General features: G+C 39.8%; 1 protein-coding gene across 1 annotated transcript in view; it reads left to right on the top strand.

Moving 5' to 3' along the window:
• The first annotated feature begins 527 nt into the window (after positions 1–527).
• Positions 528–20,512, top strand: part of LOC143039854 (ribosomal protein S6 kinase alpha-5-like) — a 329,791-nt gene continuing 309,806 nt past the window's right edge. The window contains exon 1 of the mRNA XM_076210124.1: positions 528–679. Within this exon, the coding sequence (XP_076066239.1) occupies positions 610–679 (70 nt within the window). The 5' untranslated portion in view covers positions 528–609. The remainder of the gene's footprint in view (positions 680–20,512) is intronic.

Below are 20,512 nucleotides of genomic sequence, written 5' to 3'. Positions count from 1 at the left end.
AAGCTTGACAACTCCCCCGTGGTTGGTGGGGATATCAGTCAGGGTTGTTTACAAGGGAGAGAGGCAATTATGTTACTTGAAGTCTTGTTTATCTGTTTAGTAGTGTATGTTTTCGTGGTGTTGAGATCATGGGATTGTCTACAAATAATATTAAGAGATACATGGCACTACTACGATTACTACTATTACTACTACCAAGGTCATGGGTGTGAAAATAATTAGATAAGACTTTGTACAGACTTGATACACCGCTGCATTGCACACAGCGTATTTAAGAATGTTAACGACGAACGCTGTCAAGGCTACGGATGACGATCAGCTGAGTAGAGTCGTAGTTGTCAGACGTACGACAAAATTCACTTGTATGCAAACAAACAAAACTTTTCGCAAAAAGGTCCTGAGTCAGTATTCATTCACAGATATTCTTATAATCATGAGAATGTATATTTATTGCACCATCAGTAGATTAAAGCTTAGAGTTAGAATGTATGCCATTGTACGACAGTTTAATGCTATGTTCGGCAGCGCACGTACTAGAGCAAGGGGCAAGTGGATTTGAGAAGGTGGACGGGGTAGAAGTGAGCAGGAGAGGGGCCACATCAATTGAAAATGAACCCTTCAACGTCCGCTGCCAATCCCGTGGCGGACACGGATCTTGTCTACCACGAATTGAGAAATGGTGAGTAGAAAGATAAGCCATTACAGTTGCAATGTCAAGCGGTGCCGTCGTCGTGTGTGTCCTGTTATCATCCTATGACCAAATGCATCCTGGCCTCTGAGTTTAGCGTGCAACAGTTGCCACGCCACACATGAAGTGACACCGTCACTTGCGCGACGTTGTCGGCAGTTGGTTATTCTCTTGTGAATGACACATTGGGTTCAATTTGGATGTGGGTGAGACGAGTGGACGAGAGTTTGAGACCGTGCCTCGCCTTTGCCTCGGGATTGGAGGGGGTGGGACCAACTGCGGTTTGTGTGTGTTTGTGTGGGCGACTCCCAACCCCCTCCCCGCGCGCGTGCGTGTATGTGTGTGTGTGTGTGTGTGTGTGTGTGTGTGTGTGTGTGTGTGTGTGTGTGTGTGTGTGATACTATAAAAACATGGGGTGACGCACCAAAATGAGATGTAATTGCACGAACTTTTGTATAAAAAGGCAACGTTGCATCATATCGCTTAAGATGTACAGTCTTGTAAATCTTAGGTGGAAGGGTATTTTCTACATAGGCTTCTGAAGAACAAAAAATATCAAGGTCAAGGGAATAACGTTTAGAAACGTTTTTTTTCGCGGAGGTGTGACCGGGAGAAGAACGTTTATCCTCCCAGAAGGGGAAGAGGGAATAACGGAAGGAGTGAGTGGGGGAGGAAACGTTTTCTTGCCCGTCGGGTGAGGGGAAGGGGACGGGGAAGAGGAGGTGTGTGTACATTCGTGTGGGTCAGTGGGAAACGTTTGTGACTTTCGTGGTGACATTGGATGAACCTCAAGGTCAACTGTTGTTACCGGTGATCGATAATTCCCTCGCATTGGGTTTTATCCCAGACAAGCCTTTTTATTTTTTATTCATTTATTTATTCTTTTATTTTAATTTATTTTATTTTATTTTTTCTTATCTTATTTTATTTTATTTATTTTTGTCTGACCTTCCTCGACTAAAACAAAACATGTTCATTTCGAGGCGATTCTAATTAATTATGAAAACTGTGTCAAATGACAACACTACCGACCTCATCTAAATAAAATCGTCTGAATTAAGGACAAAATAGAATCTATAAAGTTTGCCATCGTAACCAAAGGATTTATAGGTACTTGAATATTCTTGTCAGGCGATTTTATTCAACGTTAATGATACGACAAAATAGATTATTTTTGTCATGAGTTGAAACCTAGAAGTGTCCATTCCGTAATGGGATGATTTATTTTATCCTGCCTGACGTCAGGCGATTTTATTCAATTTTATGGTGTTGCATAGCTACTGAAGAAACGAATACATTCTGTGAATGGATGAATGAAATACGAAAGCATGTGTATGGACTAATCATGCACACGCGCGCATACACACACACACACACACACATGTACATAAACATCCACACACACAGACATACACACACACACACACACACACACATGTACCTACACGAGCGCGCGCACACACACACACACACACACACACACACACACACACACACAAGTGCGTCTGTTGTCTGTGTATGTTTTTATTCTGTTTGATTCACAAGCGATTTTACTGAAAGAAACCAAATGATGAAAGCAAAAGAGTGGACGAATGTGTGAAGTTGTATGAATAAATAAAGTAGGCCTGTAGTTAGTTGTAAAAATGTTAAAACATACTTTGGTTTTCACCAATTTAGATTTTATTCACGAGTAAGTTGTGCATATCAGGAATTGCCATAAACTCTCAAGTAAATGCAGTGATGAAAAATATATGGAATACTCAGCAGGAAAAAGAAGTGTCGGGGGAATGGAACCCAAGTATCCTAGGTCAAGGTTTCTGCAACCAAGTAGGCGTATGCTTTGTGGCGTGTTTGTGCATGCAGGTACGGGATTGTGCGTGCTTGCTTGATTTTTTTTTTTTTTTTCTCTCTCGAAGTCCACAAGAACGTTTCTTATGCCCAATGGAGTTGTCAAACGTTAACCAAAAATAAAATTTGCGGAAGACATCCCCCAGCGCGATGCAGTATCTCTCCTAAAACTGAATAAATTCGCCTGACGTTGGCCAGAAAAAATGCAGCAAAGTGTGTCGTGATGTCAAAGAGGCTTAGGAGGAGACCAGCATCGGTTATGTAAGATCCCCATGGGAGGATCTGTGATCGTTCTGGAAGAAGAACTCTTCCAGTGCTGGAAGCAGATTGCTGTCAAATCCGACAGATCCTTAAAGGACTCGAGCAGATCCCGACCTAGATTGATTTTTTTTTTTTTTTTTTTTTTTTTTATAAAGAAGACTCAGTGCTATTGAAGGTTGCCATGGGATTGAATGAAATCGCCTGGAGACAGCCAGGATAATTAGAAAAGTGCCAACAGGCATGGAAGGGGTTTAGGGAATAAATAGTCTATTCGTGCTCTTGAGAACATAAGAATGGAAGAGACTTCGAGACCATAAGGCCTACATTAGGCAATTCCATGTCCCTTACCAAAGAATGGAAGGGACATCAAGAGACCATAAGGCCTATATTAGGCAGTTCCATGTCCCTTACCAAAGAATGGAAGGGACATCAAGAGACCATAAGGCCTACATTAGGCAGTTCTGTGTCCCTTACCAAAGAATGGAAGGGACATCAAGAGACCATAAGGCCTATATTAGGCAGTTCCATGTCCCTTACCAAAGAATGGAAGGGACATCAAGAGACCATAAGGCCTACATTAGGCAGTTCTGTGTCCCTTACTACCTGCCATCCCTCTCTATAATGTTATCTAACCTCTTCTTAAAACAACCCATTGTTTCAGCGCTCACTACATGGTTACTAAGCTTATTCCATTCGTTAACCACCCTCGGACGTTTTACTCACAGGGAAACCCCCAGCCCCCATACAAACCGGCAACGGTTCTCGGGCCTTTCGGTAGATCTTTCTGGGAGAAAATGTTGGACCGTGTTCTGTGTCTTGTTGGTATAGATCTGCTTTTATGTCACTCTAGAAGGAGTCGTCGCCGGTTGTGTCTACATTCCTGTTTGAAAAAGTGAGAAGAGAAAATAGAATTGATTGATCTCTTGTACTCGTTCCGGAGACTATGAACCGGCCTCTCGGGCTGCACCTGAGAGGTGAGGTTATCGATGGGTAATACAGTGGGGAGACGATTCTCTCGGACGTCCATCTCTCATGAACGACATTGGCAAGTGCTCATCGTTTGTTCCATGTAAGGTCAATGTCTTACTGTCCACCGCTTCCGTTGAGGTTTGTTGTTGGCTGTAGCAAATTTTCCTTGGTAAGTCAGACTCGGAATATTACGATTGTATAGGGGTGTAGGTTTAGGTATTTTAACCAGGGGGAGAGGGTGGTCGTTATATAAAGGAGTGTTTGTCGCCAGGTGATTTTATTAAGATAAATGAACATGACCATCATCTGGACGCATCCGGCCCCGCCGCGTAGTGTGACATCAGCGTAAGGGAATTTATCTTCTTTGTTGACGTCGGAGGTGCTGCAGGTAGAATAAAAGAGAAAGTGCCACTTAGCACGGAAGAGGTCGAAGTTACAGCCCCGTATCCCTACAGAAGTGCCACGGAGATGAATGAGATTTTTTTTTTTTTTTTTTTTTTTTTTTATGTCACTCCCACTGGCTTTGTTTGAGCCCGTGCGATAATGAATGAGATAGCTTGGCGACAGCCAAGATAGAAGGAAAATGGTCACAGGTCAGTGGGGAGCGGGTCAAAGAGAAGTTACCCGCTGGCGTTTGGTTCCTTGAAATGACGCAATGGTTGAACGGCTCCATAGTCCCCGCCCACTTTCGTCCCCAATGTTTGTGTGCGAGCGCTAGCCAGTCCCTTCTCCCCAGCGAGATCCGAGCGTTGGGTTTTTACGAGAATACCTTGAGCGCTGTGCTGTCGGCGCGGAGTTCTACGTCCTGAGGATGTGCTCAGGAGTTTCTCGGAACGTGGAGGTCAGCGCTGCTTGAGCCCCGGTTCGGCACCACAACGAGCTGTCTGAAAGAAATGATAAAAGAAATAAGCATTTCCTTTGCATTTATGGCTTAATGCTACCCTAACAACGCCGACTAAAGCAAAGAGATACCATTAATGAAATAGGTGCAGATACAGTATATAATAGTATCGAGTACTTGTGTATGTATATATCGTTGATAAACAGGGATTCCTTAAAACTGAATGGTATCGTCTGGCAGTAGGGAGAAGAAAGTATTTCTTATTCCACCATAATGTTCCTGGATTCCAAAGCCCTTTCTGCGAAATTAGTAAGGAATAAATTCGGACTAAGTTGCGTCCTCCTTCTTCCCGCCCTCGTCAACTTGTCAGAATGATTCGACACACACACACACACACACACACACACACACACACACACACACACACACACACACGTGTATATATATATATATATATATATATATATATATATATATATATATACACTACCCAAGATGAAAATGTAAATGTAAATATTCACAAAGGTTTATGTAAATTAAATGGCTAACTATATGTGTAAGCAAATATCTAAATTGTCCAGACAGTAGGTAACCTCTGACACCAGTACCACACAGACATCGTGTGACCCCCTCCATTTATTTTGTTTATTTATTTATTTATCTATTTTAGGTTTTCTCTCCAAATGGTTGCCTTTGGATTCTTGAACACAAGTTTCCAGTTTTTCTATTTCTTATATATATATATATATATATATATATATATATATATATATATATATATATATATATATATATATATAAACGGGTTATAAATGATGACGAGTGGAAGAAAATGAGGCCAGGAGATTCTACCATCCCTAAGTTCTATGGGTTACCAAAAGTCCACAAAGAAAATATTCCCCTTCGACCCATAGTGGCTTTTAGAGATTCACCGACTTACCATCTTGCTTCGTACTTGGCTAAACTTCTCAGACCTCTAGTGACCAACTCACCACACATGCTTCAGAATTCAACTGACTTCATTGAAAGAATCAAAGGACTTAACCTAAGGAGAGGAGATGTCTTGGTTTCCTTCGATGTTCAATCCATGTTTACGTCCATCCCACGAGAATTGGCAAAAAGAGCGCTGAAGTCGGCCATGGAGGAGAACCGGGGATTCTTGGATAATCAGAAACTTTCCTTGTCAGAACTCATGGGACTCATCTCCCTGTGCCTTGACTCTACATACTTCCGCTTCAGGGATCACACCTATCACCAACGTAAGGGCACACCTATGGGATCGCCTATTTCAGTTGTGGTGGCTGAAGTAGTGATGCAACGACTAGAAGCTCAACTTCTAAGTGCTGCACCTTCTTCGCTTAAACTGTGGACTAGATACGTCGATGTTATGTTCGCCATTTTGGACAGCAAGGACGTAGAACCTTTCTTCAGTCACATCAACAGTATTGAACCGGCCATTCATTTTTCAATGGAACTGAAGAAAGATTTCCAACTGCTGTTACTGGACGTCTGCGTCAAGCGCGAAAGTGACACCCTTTGCACAAGTGTACAGAAACCCCACACACACAGATAGACTTTTGGATTTTGATAACTACCATCCAGATTGCCACAAAAGGAGTGTGATCAGGACTTCATGGAATAGAGCAGATAAAGTCTGTTCTTCTGTGGAATCTAAGAAGGCCGAAAGAAAACACCTTTTACAGGTCTTCCGGAACAACGGCTATCTCATCAAACTATACGGAAATGGACAAAAGCACAACCCACCGACACCCCAGAACAGAGACCACACATCACACCCAGAGTCACTATCCCCTATATCAAAGGAGCATCTGAGGTTACTGCAAGAGTCTTACGAGACAGCGGAGTATAAGTGGCACACAAACCCCGAAATCTCACCAAAGTCAAAGACACCGAGGAACCTACACAACTGGCCGGCGTAGTTTACCGCATAGGCTGCACGGAATATGTAGGAGAAACACAAAAGAAATTAGCTACTAGAGTACAAGAACACCAACGTGCAGTTAGGCGAGAAGATCCGAAATCGGCCCTGTACAAACACGCTATAGAACACCAACACAGGATTGATTGGGATGGAGTGAGAAATCTACACAAAGAAAATAACAAAAAGAAGAGACTATTTTTGGAAGCATGGGAACTAAGAGCAACTGCATAAACAGGTGCATTGATCTCAATCCTATTTATCTAGGAACGAGGAGTAACGCAGTCTAATTCCTTTGTTCTGTTTTCTGGTTTCTGCTTCTTTACGACCTGTCGTTTGTTCACCAGTTGGCTTTTGGCCGACCTCCTTTCTCGAAGGCGGTCTCCCAGTGCACCTTTTCAACTCCCCGTGACTTTTGTCCTCCTTTTTCAGTTTTAGTCTACTTCCTTTTTCTCTTCGGTTATATCTTTCTTTTCATCTTTGTATCTTTTATTTGCCTGATTGTAATGTCGTTTGTTATCGAGACCTGTTCCTCCTGTCCTCCTTTCCTCCTTTGCGGACATTTGGTCCACTTTCATTTGTGTCTTTGGATTATGATCTGTTTTTACATTTAGGTTACGTTTTGGTGTATTTTTGCCACACTTGTTTTATGTTTGGTTTTTATTTGTCTGATTGTAATTTAGTCGTTTGTTCTTGACACTTCTTTCCGGACATTTGGTCCACCTCCATTTGCATCTCTGTCCTATGTTCTGATGTTTCTACGTTAGTGTTACGTTTGAGGCTTTTTTGCTACTTGTTTTATGTTTACACCCATGTAACTTATTGTATTTATGTTTTTGTAGTGTATTTTGTTTGATTGTAATTTAGTCGTTTGTTCTTGACATTTCATTTCGGACATTTGGTCCACCTCCATTTGCATCTGTCCTATGTGCTGATGTTTTTACGGTAGTGTTACGTATTTTTACTCTTGCTACGCTTGTTTTATGTTCACACCCATGCAAATTTTTATTTGTAATTCATTTTATTTTGTACCAATATTTAATTTCAATTGTAGTGTATTTAATATTGTAAATAGGTATGCTTTGTACATGTGATTGAGAGGGTGAACCTTCCCAAGGTTTACCACTTTGACGATTTATAAGGAGTTTACAATCTTGTAACCATTATACCCCCTGAAAACGAATCCTGGACGGGAATCGAAACGTCGGGGAAATAAACCCTTCAATTGAATCTGTTTACAGTTTTCCAATATATATATATATATATATATATATATATATATATATATATATATATATATATATGCGTTGTTAAAGTCAACAGCTGTGATAGCATTATTCTGTTTATAGAATTTCTTTTCTATGTTACGCACCAATGTGCGGTCGTCTGGATGACGCAACATAGAAAAGAAATTCTATAAACAATAATGTGCTATCACAGCTGTTGACTTTGACAACGCATGCATTATTAATGACCTACTTCCAATATATATATATATATTAATGAAGACTAGTTAAACCTATAATTTGATTCTGGAGAAAAACTACACTTGCCTGTCTGGTTGGACTGGTGACCCTCCTTATATGATGGATCCAACACACACACACAGGAAATTTTTTCATGCAAAACCTTCTTCCTTCCGGACAAAGAATTTTTCTGAAGGATTTTTCTTTAACCTAAGAGTTCTTCGAAAAAGCAAAAATATCGTACGTCAGTATCCAGTCTTTTTTCTTCTTCACCTTTTTTCTTCTTCATAATCTTTTTTCTTCTTTTTCACCATCTTTTTCTTATTCTTCTTTTACAAATTCTGACAAAAACATACGAGGGAGACGGAAAATTTGAAATCTTCATGAATATAAAGTAACGTAATATAATAGATATTTGCTTTATAATGGCGCTACCCTTTAACTTAGATATGTTGGGTCTAGCTTTAACACCTTTTGTGACCTTATCCCTGGTTCTGGAATTTACAAAAAGAATATTCTCCTAAAGTCCCAACAAATTGTACAGAAATTCAGAACCTACAGTGCCGACAGGAACGTGTATTAGTGAACACACACACACACACACACACACACACACACACACACACACACACACACACACACACACACACACACACACACACACAGAATGTGCTTAGCGGCGCCATGTACTCTTGATGTGGAGCGGATGTGTCGAAAGAGGGCAGGACAAGATATTATATGTGTTCTTTAGGATATTTCCAACCCTGTCCAGATGCCTGTCTCTCAATTTCCGGACGTCATTAGTTTGTTTTTGTATTTTCAATTTACGCTCACTTTCTCATAGTATATCTTAGGTTTATGTATGTATATATATATATATATATATATATATATATGTATGTGTATATATATATATATATATATATATATATATATATATATATATATATGTGTGTGTGTGTGTGTGTATGTATATATATATATGTATGTATGTAATATATATATTTATATATATATGTGTGTGTGTGTGTGTGTGCGCATATTAACACTTGAACCCTCATGCACATATACGCGCGCGCGTACACACACACACACACACGCACACACACACACACACACACACACAAACTCACACACAAATGCATACACACATACACACTCACCCGCACAAACGCACACACATACACACACAAACCCGCGCACACAAACGCGCACACACTCCGTGCAGCGTAAGAGAATGGTCATCGGAGCAAGTCAGAATTGAAGACGTGGTTGACATTAAAACTTGCCGAAGAATTACAACTTCGGAGCGATTATCGAACTTGGCGAAGAGTCCGTTGCCTTGCCCCGCCTTTTGGCTCCATGATGTTGCGTAAGTTGGCGCCACAGGAGCTGGTGGCTTCGGCCGAATTGATCTACTGCAACTCGGGTCTCGCGGTGTCGTTGGATATAGACTTTGCAAATCAGATGTCTCGATGAGAGAGAGAGAACGAGTCTGAAAAATACCGTTGCATCTTAATCTTCTGTTTAGCTCATCTGTATGTGTTCATTATTTATCTATTTATTTACATATTTGTTTGTTTTATTTCAGTTTAATCTTTGTTCATTCATTTATATTATCATATTTAGCTCATCTGTATGTGTTCATTATTTATCCGTTTATTTACATATTTGTTTTATTTCATTTTAATCTTCATTCATTCATTTATTTTTATTATATATATATTTATTTTCATTCATTTTATTTGTTTATTTTTATCTATTTTATTTATTTTAGATAGCATTTATACCTTATTTATTCTAATAATGCCAAGTTGGCCCCGCACCTTTACCCATTCTTGGCCTGTGATTAGCTGCTTATTAATCATTACGTAGTTCTTGGAGATGCTGCAGATTACCTTGCTAAAGACCCTTGCCGCTTTATCCAACCTCAGAGTTGCCTGTCAAAATGGTAATAGGGAATCGCTTTGACACTGAGAATGACAGAGTAAATCAGTTTCTCAAAGTGCATTTCAAAAGACAAGAAAACCATTAAGCTTGCTGGGCTCGCATCTTCCTAATCGTGGGTTCGAGTCCCGCACTCTCTCCGATTCCCAGCAGTGTGAGAGAGAGAGAGGCAGGCCTGATAATGGCGAGGCAGTTACGTCACCCGGCGTTATCGCCAAGAGACCCAACGACCCCTCATTAATATGAAGAACAGGGCCACGACCTCATCCATAAACAGGAATCGAGTGAGGACGCTCTGATTTATGCAAACGTTTGGACTGCGCTACGTTCCCTCTGGTTCCCGAGTTTTATCGTCAAAGTCTTTGACAGAGAGGAAGGAGTAAAACGGTGAGACGAAAAATCAATACGAATTATCAGAAAAAATTTGTGAATTATGTAAATCTATTTCTTTAAAAAGAGAGAGAGACTTAGGAGGTATTCTGCAGATTTTACAGATTTTTAGATTAATGGATAACGTCAGAAATGAGAATATTTTAGTATGAAATTCTACCCAGACGGGAAATAAGTGGCCCATCGCTGTCAGGACGTAGATTACATGTAAAACTGTGTGAAAATATTTTAGCCAAACCGTAGAAATTTTTTCGCCAAATCACGTGGAATTGTTTACTTTTTTATGTTATTTATAATTACTGTAATTATATAATTATTATTGTTATTGTTATTATTATTATGATAATTTTTTATACTATTATTTTTTATAATATTTTTATTAGTATCATTATTACTATTATTATTTTATATTATTATTACTAATATTATCATTATTGTTATTTTTTCATCCAGCCTCGTTATTCGCAGATAGGTCTCTACTATGTGATCAATGTGTGTGTTTCGGCAATCACGTACATGTACACGTGTATGGGCGTGCATCCACGTGCTTTTTCCATGTGTGTGTATGTATTATATATATTTGTATTGAAAATTTAAGAGAGAAATGAAAGTGCATATAAATCTGCGGTAGGAAAGGGGGCAAACAATCTCTTTAAGCCCGGATCTATGTCTCTGCAGGATTAAACTGCGTGATTAATTTAACATAAAACAAAATATTTATAAGGACACCAGCGATGCCTCCCGAACAACAACACAAAGAAAATGAAAATATATTAAAGTAAAATATAAAAAACGGGAAAATATTGGATTTATTTTATGTATATATATATATATATATATATATATATATATATATATATATATATATATATATATGTATGTATATTTATATCTAATACATATATATATATATTTATTTTTATATATATATATATATATATATATATATATATATTTTTTTTTTTTTTTTTTTGTTTTTTTTTTCGTGTTGCACGATGTTTTCACGTTGTTCGTGATCGAACGAAATGACGACAATCTGAACGATGAAATAGGAAACGCCTTATCAAACTATATTCTCTAGAGGAAATGGATGAAATCGAATAAAATTTTGTATCAGTTTTGGGCGTTGGTATTAGAACTTAAATTTGACTCTGGCGCCACAGAGATTTCTCCCTTGGCTGAATAAAATCACCCGGCGTCAGCCGAATTGAATACGCAGTGAATGTCACTGAAAAAAGTTAAATAAGAATGTTTCTACCAAAGGTCATAGGGACATTTTTACAATTACTTCACACATCCATTAATTGTATTTGAATATCTATAAAGCTTCACAATTATTGTGATATATTTATGAAAATAGTGTGAACTACCCCCGATTTTGTTGTAAGAGTGTACATGTTATACTAGGAAAGTAATTTTCAATATATGTGTTCGTGGGTTGGACTCGTGATTGACAGCTATTTCCCTCCCGGAAGAGAGCTCGTATATGCCCAATCTATGGGCAAGCGCGCACACACACCCAACTCCCGCCCACGAGTGTTGGAGTAACGACTCGTAGCGCAGCGGTACTGAAAATTCAGCCCTGGGCGGGATTCGAACCTGGACCCCCGTAGTGGCGGTGGGGAATTCCACCACCGCGCCATCGAGTCGTGTGGTGGGGTGTCTATGTGTGTGTGTGTGTGTGTGCATGTGTGTCTGTGTGTGTGTGTGTCATTTCAGGATGTGAGTTTAGAGAAAGTTTTGGGGGTTAGGGAGGTGGGGGAGGGGGAGGACCGGATGGGGGGTGTAGGATAAAGGATTTTGAGAAGATTCAGGATCAACTTTAACGTACTCTCGATTTCTTAGTTCTTGCCTACAAGCGTGTCAACACTCAAACCATAACATGGTTATGATAATGGTATTTATATCTTGTCAACACATTTGAAGTAAATAGATATACCTTATTTTAGACACGTATCCTAAGGTCAGCCTAGTAATGGATTTAAATTTGACAAATTTAGGTTTAAGAAGAAAATAGGCAAGAACTGGTTATGATTGATGAACAGATGGAATAGACTTAGTAACCATGTAGTGAGCGCTGAAACATTTGGTTATTTTAATAGATTAGATAACTTTATGGGTAGAGATGACAGGTGGTAAGGGAGGGACTGAGTAGTGTAGGCCTTATGGTCTCCTGCAATCTCCTCCATTCTTATGTTCTTATGTCTCTTGTGAGTTACAGTTAGGAGAATAAAGTTAGCAAGACTTTGTGACAAAAATATATAAAGTTGTATTATATCATCACGAAAAAAAATCTTTGTATACATATTTTACCAAAACTATCAGTATCGAACGCTTCTTTTCATATATATATATATGCAAATTTAAATAATTTTCTTAGGAAAAAAACGAAGACCGTTTTTTTTTTTTTTTTTTTTTTTTTTTTTTTTTTTTTTTTTTTTTTTTTTCTAGGTATGTTTATGTACGCGGCCTGGCCGGACCAAGAAAATACGAAGATCAAATTTGACATTTCCTGCCTCTGCTGTCGTGTTCCACCAACTAAGCGGGAATCGCCATCACTAATGTTTGGGCAGAAGCAACTGTGGCCAGAGAACGACATTTAAAGAACAAATGAGGTAGAGGAATGGGCAATGGGTTTTTGGAATCTGTGTTAACAAAATTACCACGCCCATTACTATTACCATTATTCTTATCCATTACCACTGCGTCCACGCCGTCAATCCACCATCGTAGGTTCTCCACCTATCAATCTTTGGGTCTGTATAATCACATCTTTGTGTGTTCATGGGTCGTAATCATTTACGTTGATCTAAGATGACTTTGTATCAAGTACGGAGGCGTACCCCGAGAAGCGTGTCTTGCTACGATGTTCTGTGCCATTGTATACATCAAAACACATGGAATATCAAGTCCCGTCCATATGGGAGGTGGCTGTACTAGCCTTAAATTCTGTCAAGAGTTACGGAGCAGAGAGAGAAATGGATCTGGTCACAACTACTCCAAGGAGCTCGGTAGTTTGGTTTAGTTCTAGGCTTATATATATATATATATATATATATATATATATATATATATATATATATATATATATATATATATATATATATATATATATATATATAATTTTTTTTTTTTTTTTTTTTTTTTTTTCAAGCAGTAACATTCAATTTATAAATACAAACAAGTGTTAAAAACTAATTGCTTGAAGTTCTAAGCCTAATATTTGTTAGTGTTTGTCCTCACAACGAAAGAACTCACTAAGCAAGCGGCAACACGATAATATGACCTGACCAGCCACCTGCGGGCTGGGTTTCCAAATCTCATAAATGGATTTCCTTGTTGGAATAGCCAAATTTCCTTAAATGTCTTTAGACATGTCATTAAATTTCTTTGAAAATTTCCTCATATTTTACAGTTATAAAAGTGATTGTTAAAAGTATTTTATATCACTGGATTGTTTTCAGTGATGAAGCTACAAATCTTTATTTCCATTTTTTGGAACGTCCTAGGATGATGACCCAATAATTTCCCGAATACTGGGATAGGACTTGATGCATTTATGTGAAAATTACTCTTTCCATGGCGTGTAATTGCAGATCTTGCACATGTCATTTTCACCTTGCAAAATTGTGTATCCTGGCCATTTATAGATTTGATTGATAACCAGGATTTATATTGAGGAACACTTAGTCATCTTATTTTATTTTTTTTTTTTTTTTTGTCATATTCATCACTACTGTCACTATCAGTGTCACTATTATTGCCAAAAAATGTCATTATATTAACCTAATAATAGGACATACTTCAAAAAGGCAATCACTGGACCTGGGTGTGCGTGGTGTGCACCTTTAAAATATACCGATATCTGTTAATCTGTAATACAAAATTAATATAGCCTAGGTTCAGTATGCTATGACAATTGGACATAGCCTCGTCGCGGTTATTACGATTCGGTCAGCGACAATCCCGGCCGGGACTGACGGCGGGGCCAAATAGCACAAGGCACCGGGGTTGTACTCTGTACCATATCACTGTTGTCTGAATGTAGTCATATTTCTCGTTTATCTCTTTCTTTGATCATTTTTATTCTGAATTTAATATTACTCCTTAGATGGTTTTATGCCAGTTTCTGTGGAATTTCTTTTCTATCTGTCGATATCCTCAGAATTTCCTTAAAAACCAAGTTTCCTTGAAACTTTCCTTGGAGGGGTAAAATTTCCTTAAAAACCAAGTTTCCTTGAAACTTTCCTTGGAGGGGTAAAATTTCCTTAAAAACCAAGTTTCTTTGAAACTTTCCTTGAAGGGGTAAAATTTCCTTAAAACCAGGAAGTTTCCTTGAATGTGGAAACACTGCCTGCGAGGAGGCAGCAGTGCCCGATAATATACAATGATTCTCGTCAGGAGGCACCCACGTACCCTCCATTCCCCCCCCTTTCCCCTCTTTTCCCTTCCCCTTTCCCCTCTTTTCCCTTCCCCTTTCCCCTCTTTTCCCTTCCCCTTTCCCCTCTTTTCCCTTCCCCTTTCCCCTCTTTTCCCTTCCCCTTTTCCCTCTTTTCCCTTCCCCTCTTCTAGAGCCCCTCCCGTCCCATCCACTCCACTCTGTTCCACTTCCTTTCCCTCACCCTTTCCTCTGTTCCACTTCTTTTCTTTACCCTCTCCTCCCCACACCTCCCCTCTCCTCCCCACACCTCCTCTCTCCTCCCCACACCTCTCTCCTCCCCACACCTCCCCTCTCCTCCCTACACCTCCCCTCTCCTTCCCACACCTCCCCTCTCCTTCCCACACCTCCCCTCTCCTCCCCACAACTCCCCTCTCCTCCCCACACCTCCCCTCTCCTCCCCTCCCCTCGCCTCCCTTTCCCTCTCCTTCCCTCGCCTCCCTTTCCGTCCCCTTCCCTCGCCTCCCTTTCCCTCCCCTCTCCTCCCTTCATATTCATTTGGGTCTTTCTTATAAAGTGATCCTCGGACTTTTTGGAACTATCCTTTAGGTAAGAAATCCACAGGAGATATCTACACTCTACATCTGACTACTGGTCGACCTTATTTATCACGCAGCTACATCCCCCCCCCCCCCCGACACACACACCCTCACTAGCTAGATGGTCAGAACTTGTCTCGATTCATCGGATCGAGTGTTCTCGTTTTATGTATTTATTCTAGTTGTGATAATGAATTTTTATTCATTATTCATGTCCTGCTCCGACCAGATGGTTTTGTTCAGGGGGACAGAAACTCATCACAACGATGGTGACAAAAAAAAAATCCTGCCATGAATGGGAAAGGGCGTAAAGTTCAATGAAGTTGCTGAAGGAAGCCTACGGAAAAAAAGTAAAAAAAAAATGAGAACGTAAGCTTCATTGCTGAAGGAAGGCTACGATAAACAAAAACAGGGCGAGCGATAGATGAAAACAGAATGTTGACAGGTTAGACGGAGTAGCAGAGGAGAGTTCAAAAATAGACTTCTTTCCTAGTAGGGCTCTTCCCTCGACTTCGGAATTTTTTTATCCCTTCCTCGAACTTCACTTCGGGTGACGTCATGTTTTCCGACGCGATATCCTGTGGGTTTCCATGTAGTCAACGTGTCATGATGATTTGGACGTACATGTCAAAGAAGGTTAAGTTAGGCGAGATCAGTGCAATTGTCCTGAAACCTGAAAGCATCTGAAGTCTGGGAAGGGACCCGGTGGGAGAGAAAAGCTCTTCTTGCGACCAAGGCCTTTAACTTCGACCCTCACGAGAGGTCTGTCCGGAGCAAAAAGTCTTGGATAGTGTCGAGGGAAATCCAGTTACATACTGTGAATAATTGTGGATCCTAGGGCACTGTCCTTCCAATGACACATATGCAAGTGTGTGTATTCACCGTGGTCTTTGGATCACGTGTTGGACTCGTGATCGACAGCTATTTCCCTCCTGGAAGAGAGCTCAGAGCTCATATGACCTATCTATGGGTAATGCTGTGACCTTACACGCACACACACACCCAACTCCCCGCTCACGAGAGTTGGAGTATGTGTGTGTGTGTGTGTGTGTGTGTGTGTGTGTGTCTGTGTCTGTGTGTCACTTAGATGTGGAAGTGACAAAAAATTAGAGACTTCCACTACCAGGCAGGCGTAGAGAGCCGAAAGGAACCTGAGCCACATGCAATGGATACGGAGATTTTTCTATTAGAGAACATCATGATCAAATAACTCTGGTCTCGAGTATCTCTGACTAGAAAACCCGGAACCCTACAGTAACCAGCAACGATCCTGAAGCCTTCACATACATCTAATAAGAAACGTTGGGTTCTTATCTGTGTTGTATTACAGTGCGAGTGTTTCTGTGTCCCCAGACGGAAGGAGGAAAAATTAGGGAGCAGTCGCCTCTTATCAGTTCTTCTTTGTGTAAAAAGAAAATGGAGGAAAATTACCCAAAACTGATAGAGATATCTTATGTCCGGTCCGTAGAACGAGTGACAGCCTCTCAAGGCTGCATCTTCAGATAGAGGTGCGGATGTTATTGGGATTTGGAGATGAGTTTTGGGGAGATGCTTCTGTCTGACGTCTGTCACTAAAGGTGACTACGTGTAAGTGTCATTGGTCTTGAAATATATTGCAAAATATATCATTCTTGGCAACTGTCTGTCTAGTGAAACCGTACAACTGAAATAATTATCTTAAAAATTCATTCTCACTGTCTTGACAAACGTTTCTTTAATAGATTTCCATGGTGTTGAAAAGTTAGATTTTTTTTTATAAAAAGTATTTTAAAAGCAAGCTTTCCTATGATAAATTCCCGCTGTACCTAAAAGTTAGATTTTTTTAAGTGGACTGTCTGAAGTTCTAAGTCAGAACCAAAATTTAAAGAATATTTGGGGAAGCAGGACCGATGGTCGTGTTGGTCATGGCTTCTAAGAAATATGATTTGTTACAAAGTGGAAGAATTTCAATTCTCGCGGTTTTTTTTTTTTTTTTTTTTTTTTTTTTTTTTTTTTTTTTTTTTTTTTTTTTTTTTTTTTTTTTTAGATAACATGTTCAGAGTTCCGTCAATCCCATTACCATTTCTTTTTCACAGTAAAAAAATAAATATTATTTATATATATATACATATATATACTGTATATATATATATATATACATACATACATATACACACACACAGTATATAACACTGAATGGGTCCCAGTGAACAGATTTATATTTATCAACCACAATTCACTTTAATTCTAAACCATCAACATCGAGAAGCTGGAGGAGGCATACATGAAGAAATTGAAACGTGGTACAGCCAAGGACTCGAGCCTCCGCTAGCACGTTTCAATTTCTGCATGTATGGCTCCTCGAGCCTCTCGATGGTGATGGCTTAGAATAAAAGTGAACTGTGGTTGATAAATGTGTATACACACACACACACACACACACATATATATATATATATATATATATATATATATATATATGTGTGTGTGTGTGTGTGTGTGTATGTATTTATGTATGTATGTATATACATATATCTAAATTCTCTGAAAAGGATATGATACAATTTAAATGAAATTATTTGCATGTCATGTGAAAGGTTCTTTGCCCTCAGTTCAACTTCCACGCTACCGAAGAAGCGTCACGAAATGGAAAGATTTATTTTATTTTAACGTTGATCATACTCCCAGGTCACATGTAATATTCATCGAATTCCGTCGTGACACCTGTTGAGTCTGTTCACAACAAGGTCGTTCACACACAAACCGCCAACATGTGTCGTAAACAGGACGAAAAGGGGCGTTTACTACGGCTCATTGGTAACGCGCGTGTCTGGTAACCGCGTGGGGGTTTCTGGCATACGTTCGAATCCTGTTCACGGCGCAGAGGCTAGGAAAGGCATCTACTTTGAGTAATGGCTTCCAACCAATGCCCACCTGAGGTGACCTAGGCATCACTCGTACATCAGTTTCCTTAGGGCATTGTTGTCCAAACATTTTCGTCTGTTGTACCCTTTATTATCTTCTACTGTTACATGGCTGAACAAACCCAGTTTTATTGAAGGTAATTCAAATAATATAATAATCATGTGTATGTGTGTGTGTGTGTGTGTGTTCCTTGTTTGTTCACGTACCCATCCCTCCGCTTCCCCTGTCTTTGCCGTCATAGAACATGGAATGTTTCTGTTGTGTGTGTGTGTGTGTGTGTGTATTTTACCTGGTTGTATTATACGGGAAGGGAACTATGCTCGTTGTGACCCATCTTTGTATCTTTCAGCATAAAGTTTGTTCTTAATTTTTTGTGTAGTTTTTGCACACACTGTTGCCTCATCCATTGTGTGCATGTGTGTGTGTGTGTGTTCCTTGTTTGTTCACATAACCTTATGATTTAACCCGCGTACCACCAGGGGTACTCGGATCCCAGTTTGGACAACACTGCCTTAGGGTATGGTCACGCAGTGGCATACTGTGGATACACTGTCTCCTGCGTTCATGCATTAACTGTTCCGGACCACGGACAAGGTTGAGGTCCGGGCGAGTACCAGCCCCGGAAACCACTGAAAAGAGAGAGAGAGAGAGAGAGAGAGAGAGAGAGAGGAGGTGCGTCGTCACCTCACTTTCATGACGCTTCGCCCATTTTCTACCACAGACGCTGGCGACTTGGGTGGAAGCGGTAATAGGCTCTCCGATAAGGACATGATTATCCGGTTTAGTTAATTGCACGGCACACGGGAGTATAGTTAGAGAAAAGAGTTCTTCCTCGTTTTGTTGCCACATATTGGTATTAGAAAGGGTTGAAGTCACATATAGATGAAAGAGTGTCAGTTAGTGATTGGCTTGGTAATACAAGAAAATAAGAGCCATCGATTTATTAATTTTTTCATATATTTGTTTATATATTTGATTGCTTGTTTATTTGGATAGTATGCAAGAAAGCAAAAGACTTTGAATGATTTTTTCATGTATTTATTTGTATGTATTTTCTTTATTATCTATTCGTTTGTTTATTATATTCACGGTAGATTAGTACAATACGTGTCAGTTACCAGATAACAAGACTGCACAGTCGAAAGCGAGTTTTTCTCTCTCTCTTCTCTCTCTCTCTCTCTCTCCTCTCCTCTCTCTCTCCTCTCTCTTTCTCTCTCTTTCTCTCTCTCCCAGGGCAGTTGTACCGGACATTCGTTCCTTGTCCGATCGTCCAGTTCCCGCGCCCCTTTGACCCTTTCACTGCACTTGGATTGAGGTCAAACGCATTTCATCCCACCTGTCAGTTTTTTTTTTTTTTTTTTTTTTTTTTTTTTTACTGCTCCGTGGCTAGCTTGTCAAATACTTCCCTCGATCGACTTTTCTTCATTGCAATTTGCGTCATGCACGTCATGCATTCAGGCTTCCCGCCAGCCACTTTTACTTGGATGCTGGAGACCTGTCTTAAAGATGCCCTGGAATTGAACAGAAATATCCAGGCCATGAGTGCCACCTGTTACTAAGAGACAGTGCCACAAAGTATATGAATAAAATCCCATGATGTTAGACAGAAGAGGAATTAAAGTACCACCAGCACAGAAGGAAATCATCAAGATAACGCTCACACCCACAAACAATGCGGTGGCACATTTCAGAACCTTCAGGAAACGAGAAAGGGAACCAAAATGCCTCCTGACTCGGGTCATAGGTGCCGCTGTTGCAAGCCAGGCGTGATCCGAGGGCCGCGCGAAGATTTTTTTTTTTCTCTCTCTCTCTCTCTCTCCATTAGACTTCGTGTTCCTTCATTATGAACAAAGAGATGAAAGTTCGTCCTGGTGATCTAGTCTCGCCTTTGTTCTCCTCCTTATGTGGTCCTGTTTGCATCATGACGGGAAAGCTAGGGTAAGGTTTGCTGAATGAAGAGAGCATGTATGTGTTTGTTTATGTATATGGATATGTATTTATATATAGATATATAAGTGCAGAGTAGTGAGGTAGACATAGAAGAGAGTTTGAGTTTTATTTACTGACGTTTCTTCTATACCAGAACTTTTTCAAGTACTCTCAAGAAGTTCCTGGTAATGACGAAACGTCAGTGAATAAAATTTCAACCCTTTTCTGTGTTTGGCTAACCACGTTGCCACTCGTCTGTCTTCCATACATCAATAAATATATGACTATATATGCTACAAAACCACAGGAGAAACGATAAAAAAATGACAGTAAGATCTTTCGTATGTTACATC

This window comes from Oratosquilla oratoria, chromosome 2 (genome assembly GCF_046742065.1).
Source record: "Oratosquilla oratoria isolate Oo_2021 chromosome 2, ASM4674206v1, whole genome shotgun sequence".
NCBI classification, from domain to species: Eukaryota; Metazoa; Arthropoda; class Malacostraca; order Stomatopoda; family Squillidae; genus Oratosquilla; species Oratosquilla oratoria.
Note: the sequence above shows the minus strand (reverse complement) of the source record. Positions and strands in the feature narration are given on the sequence as shown.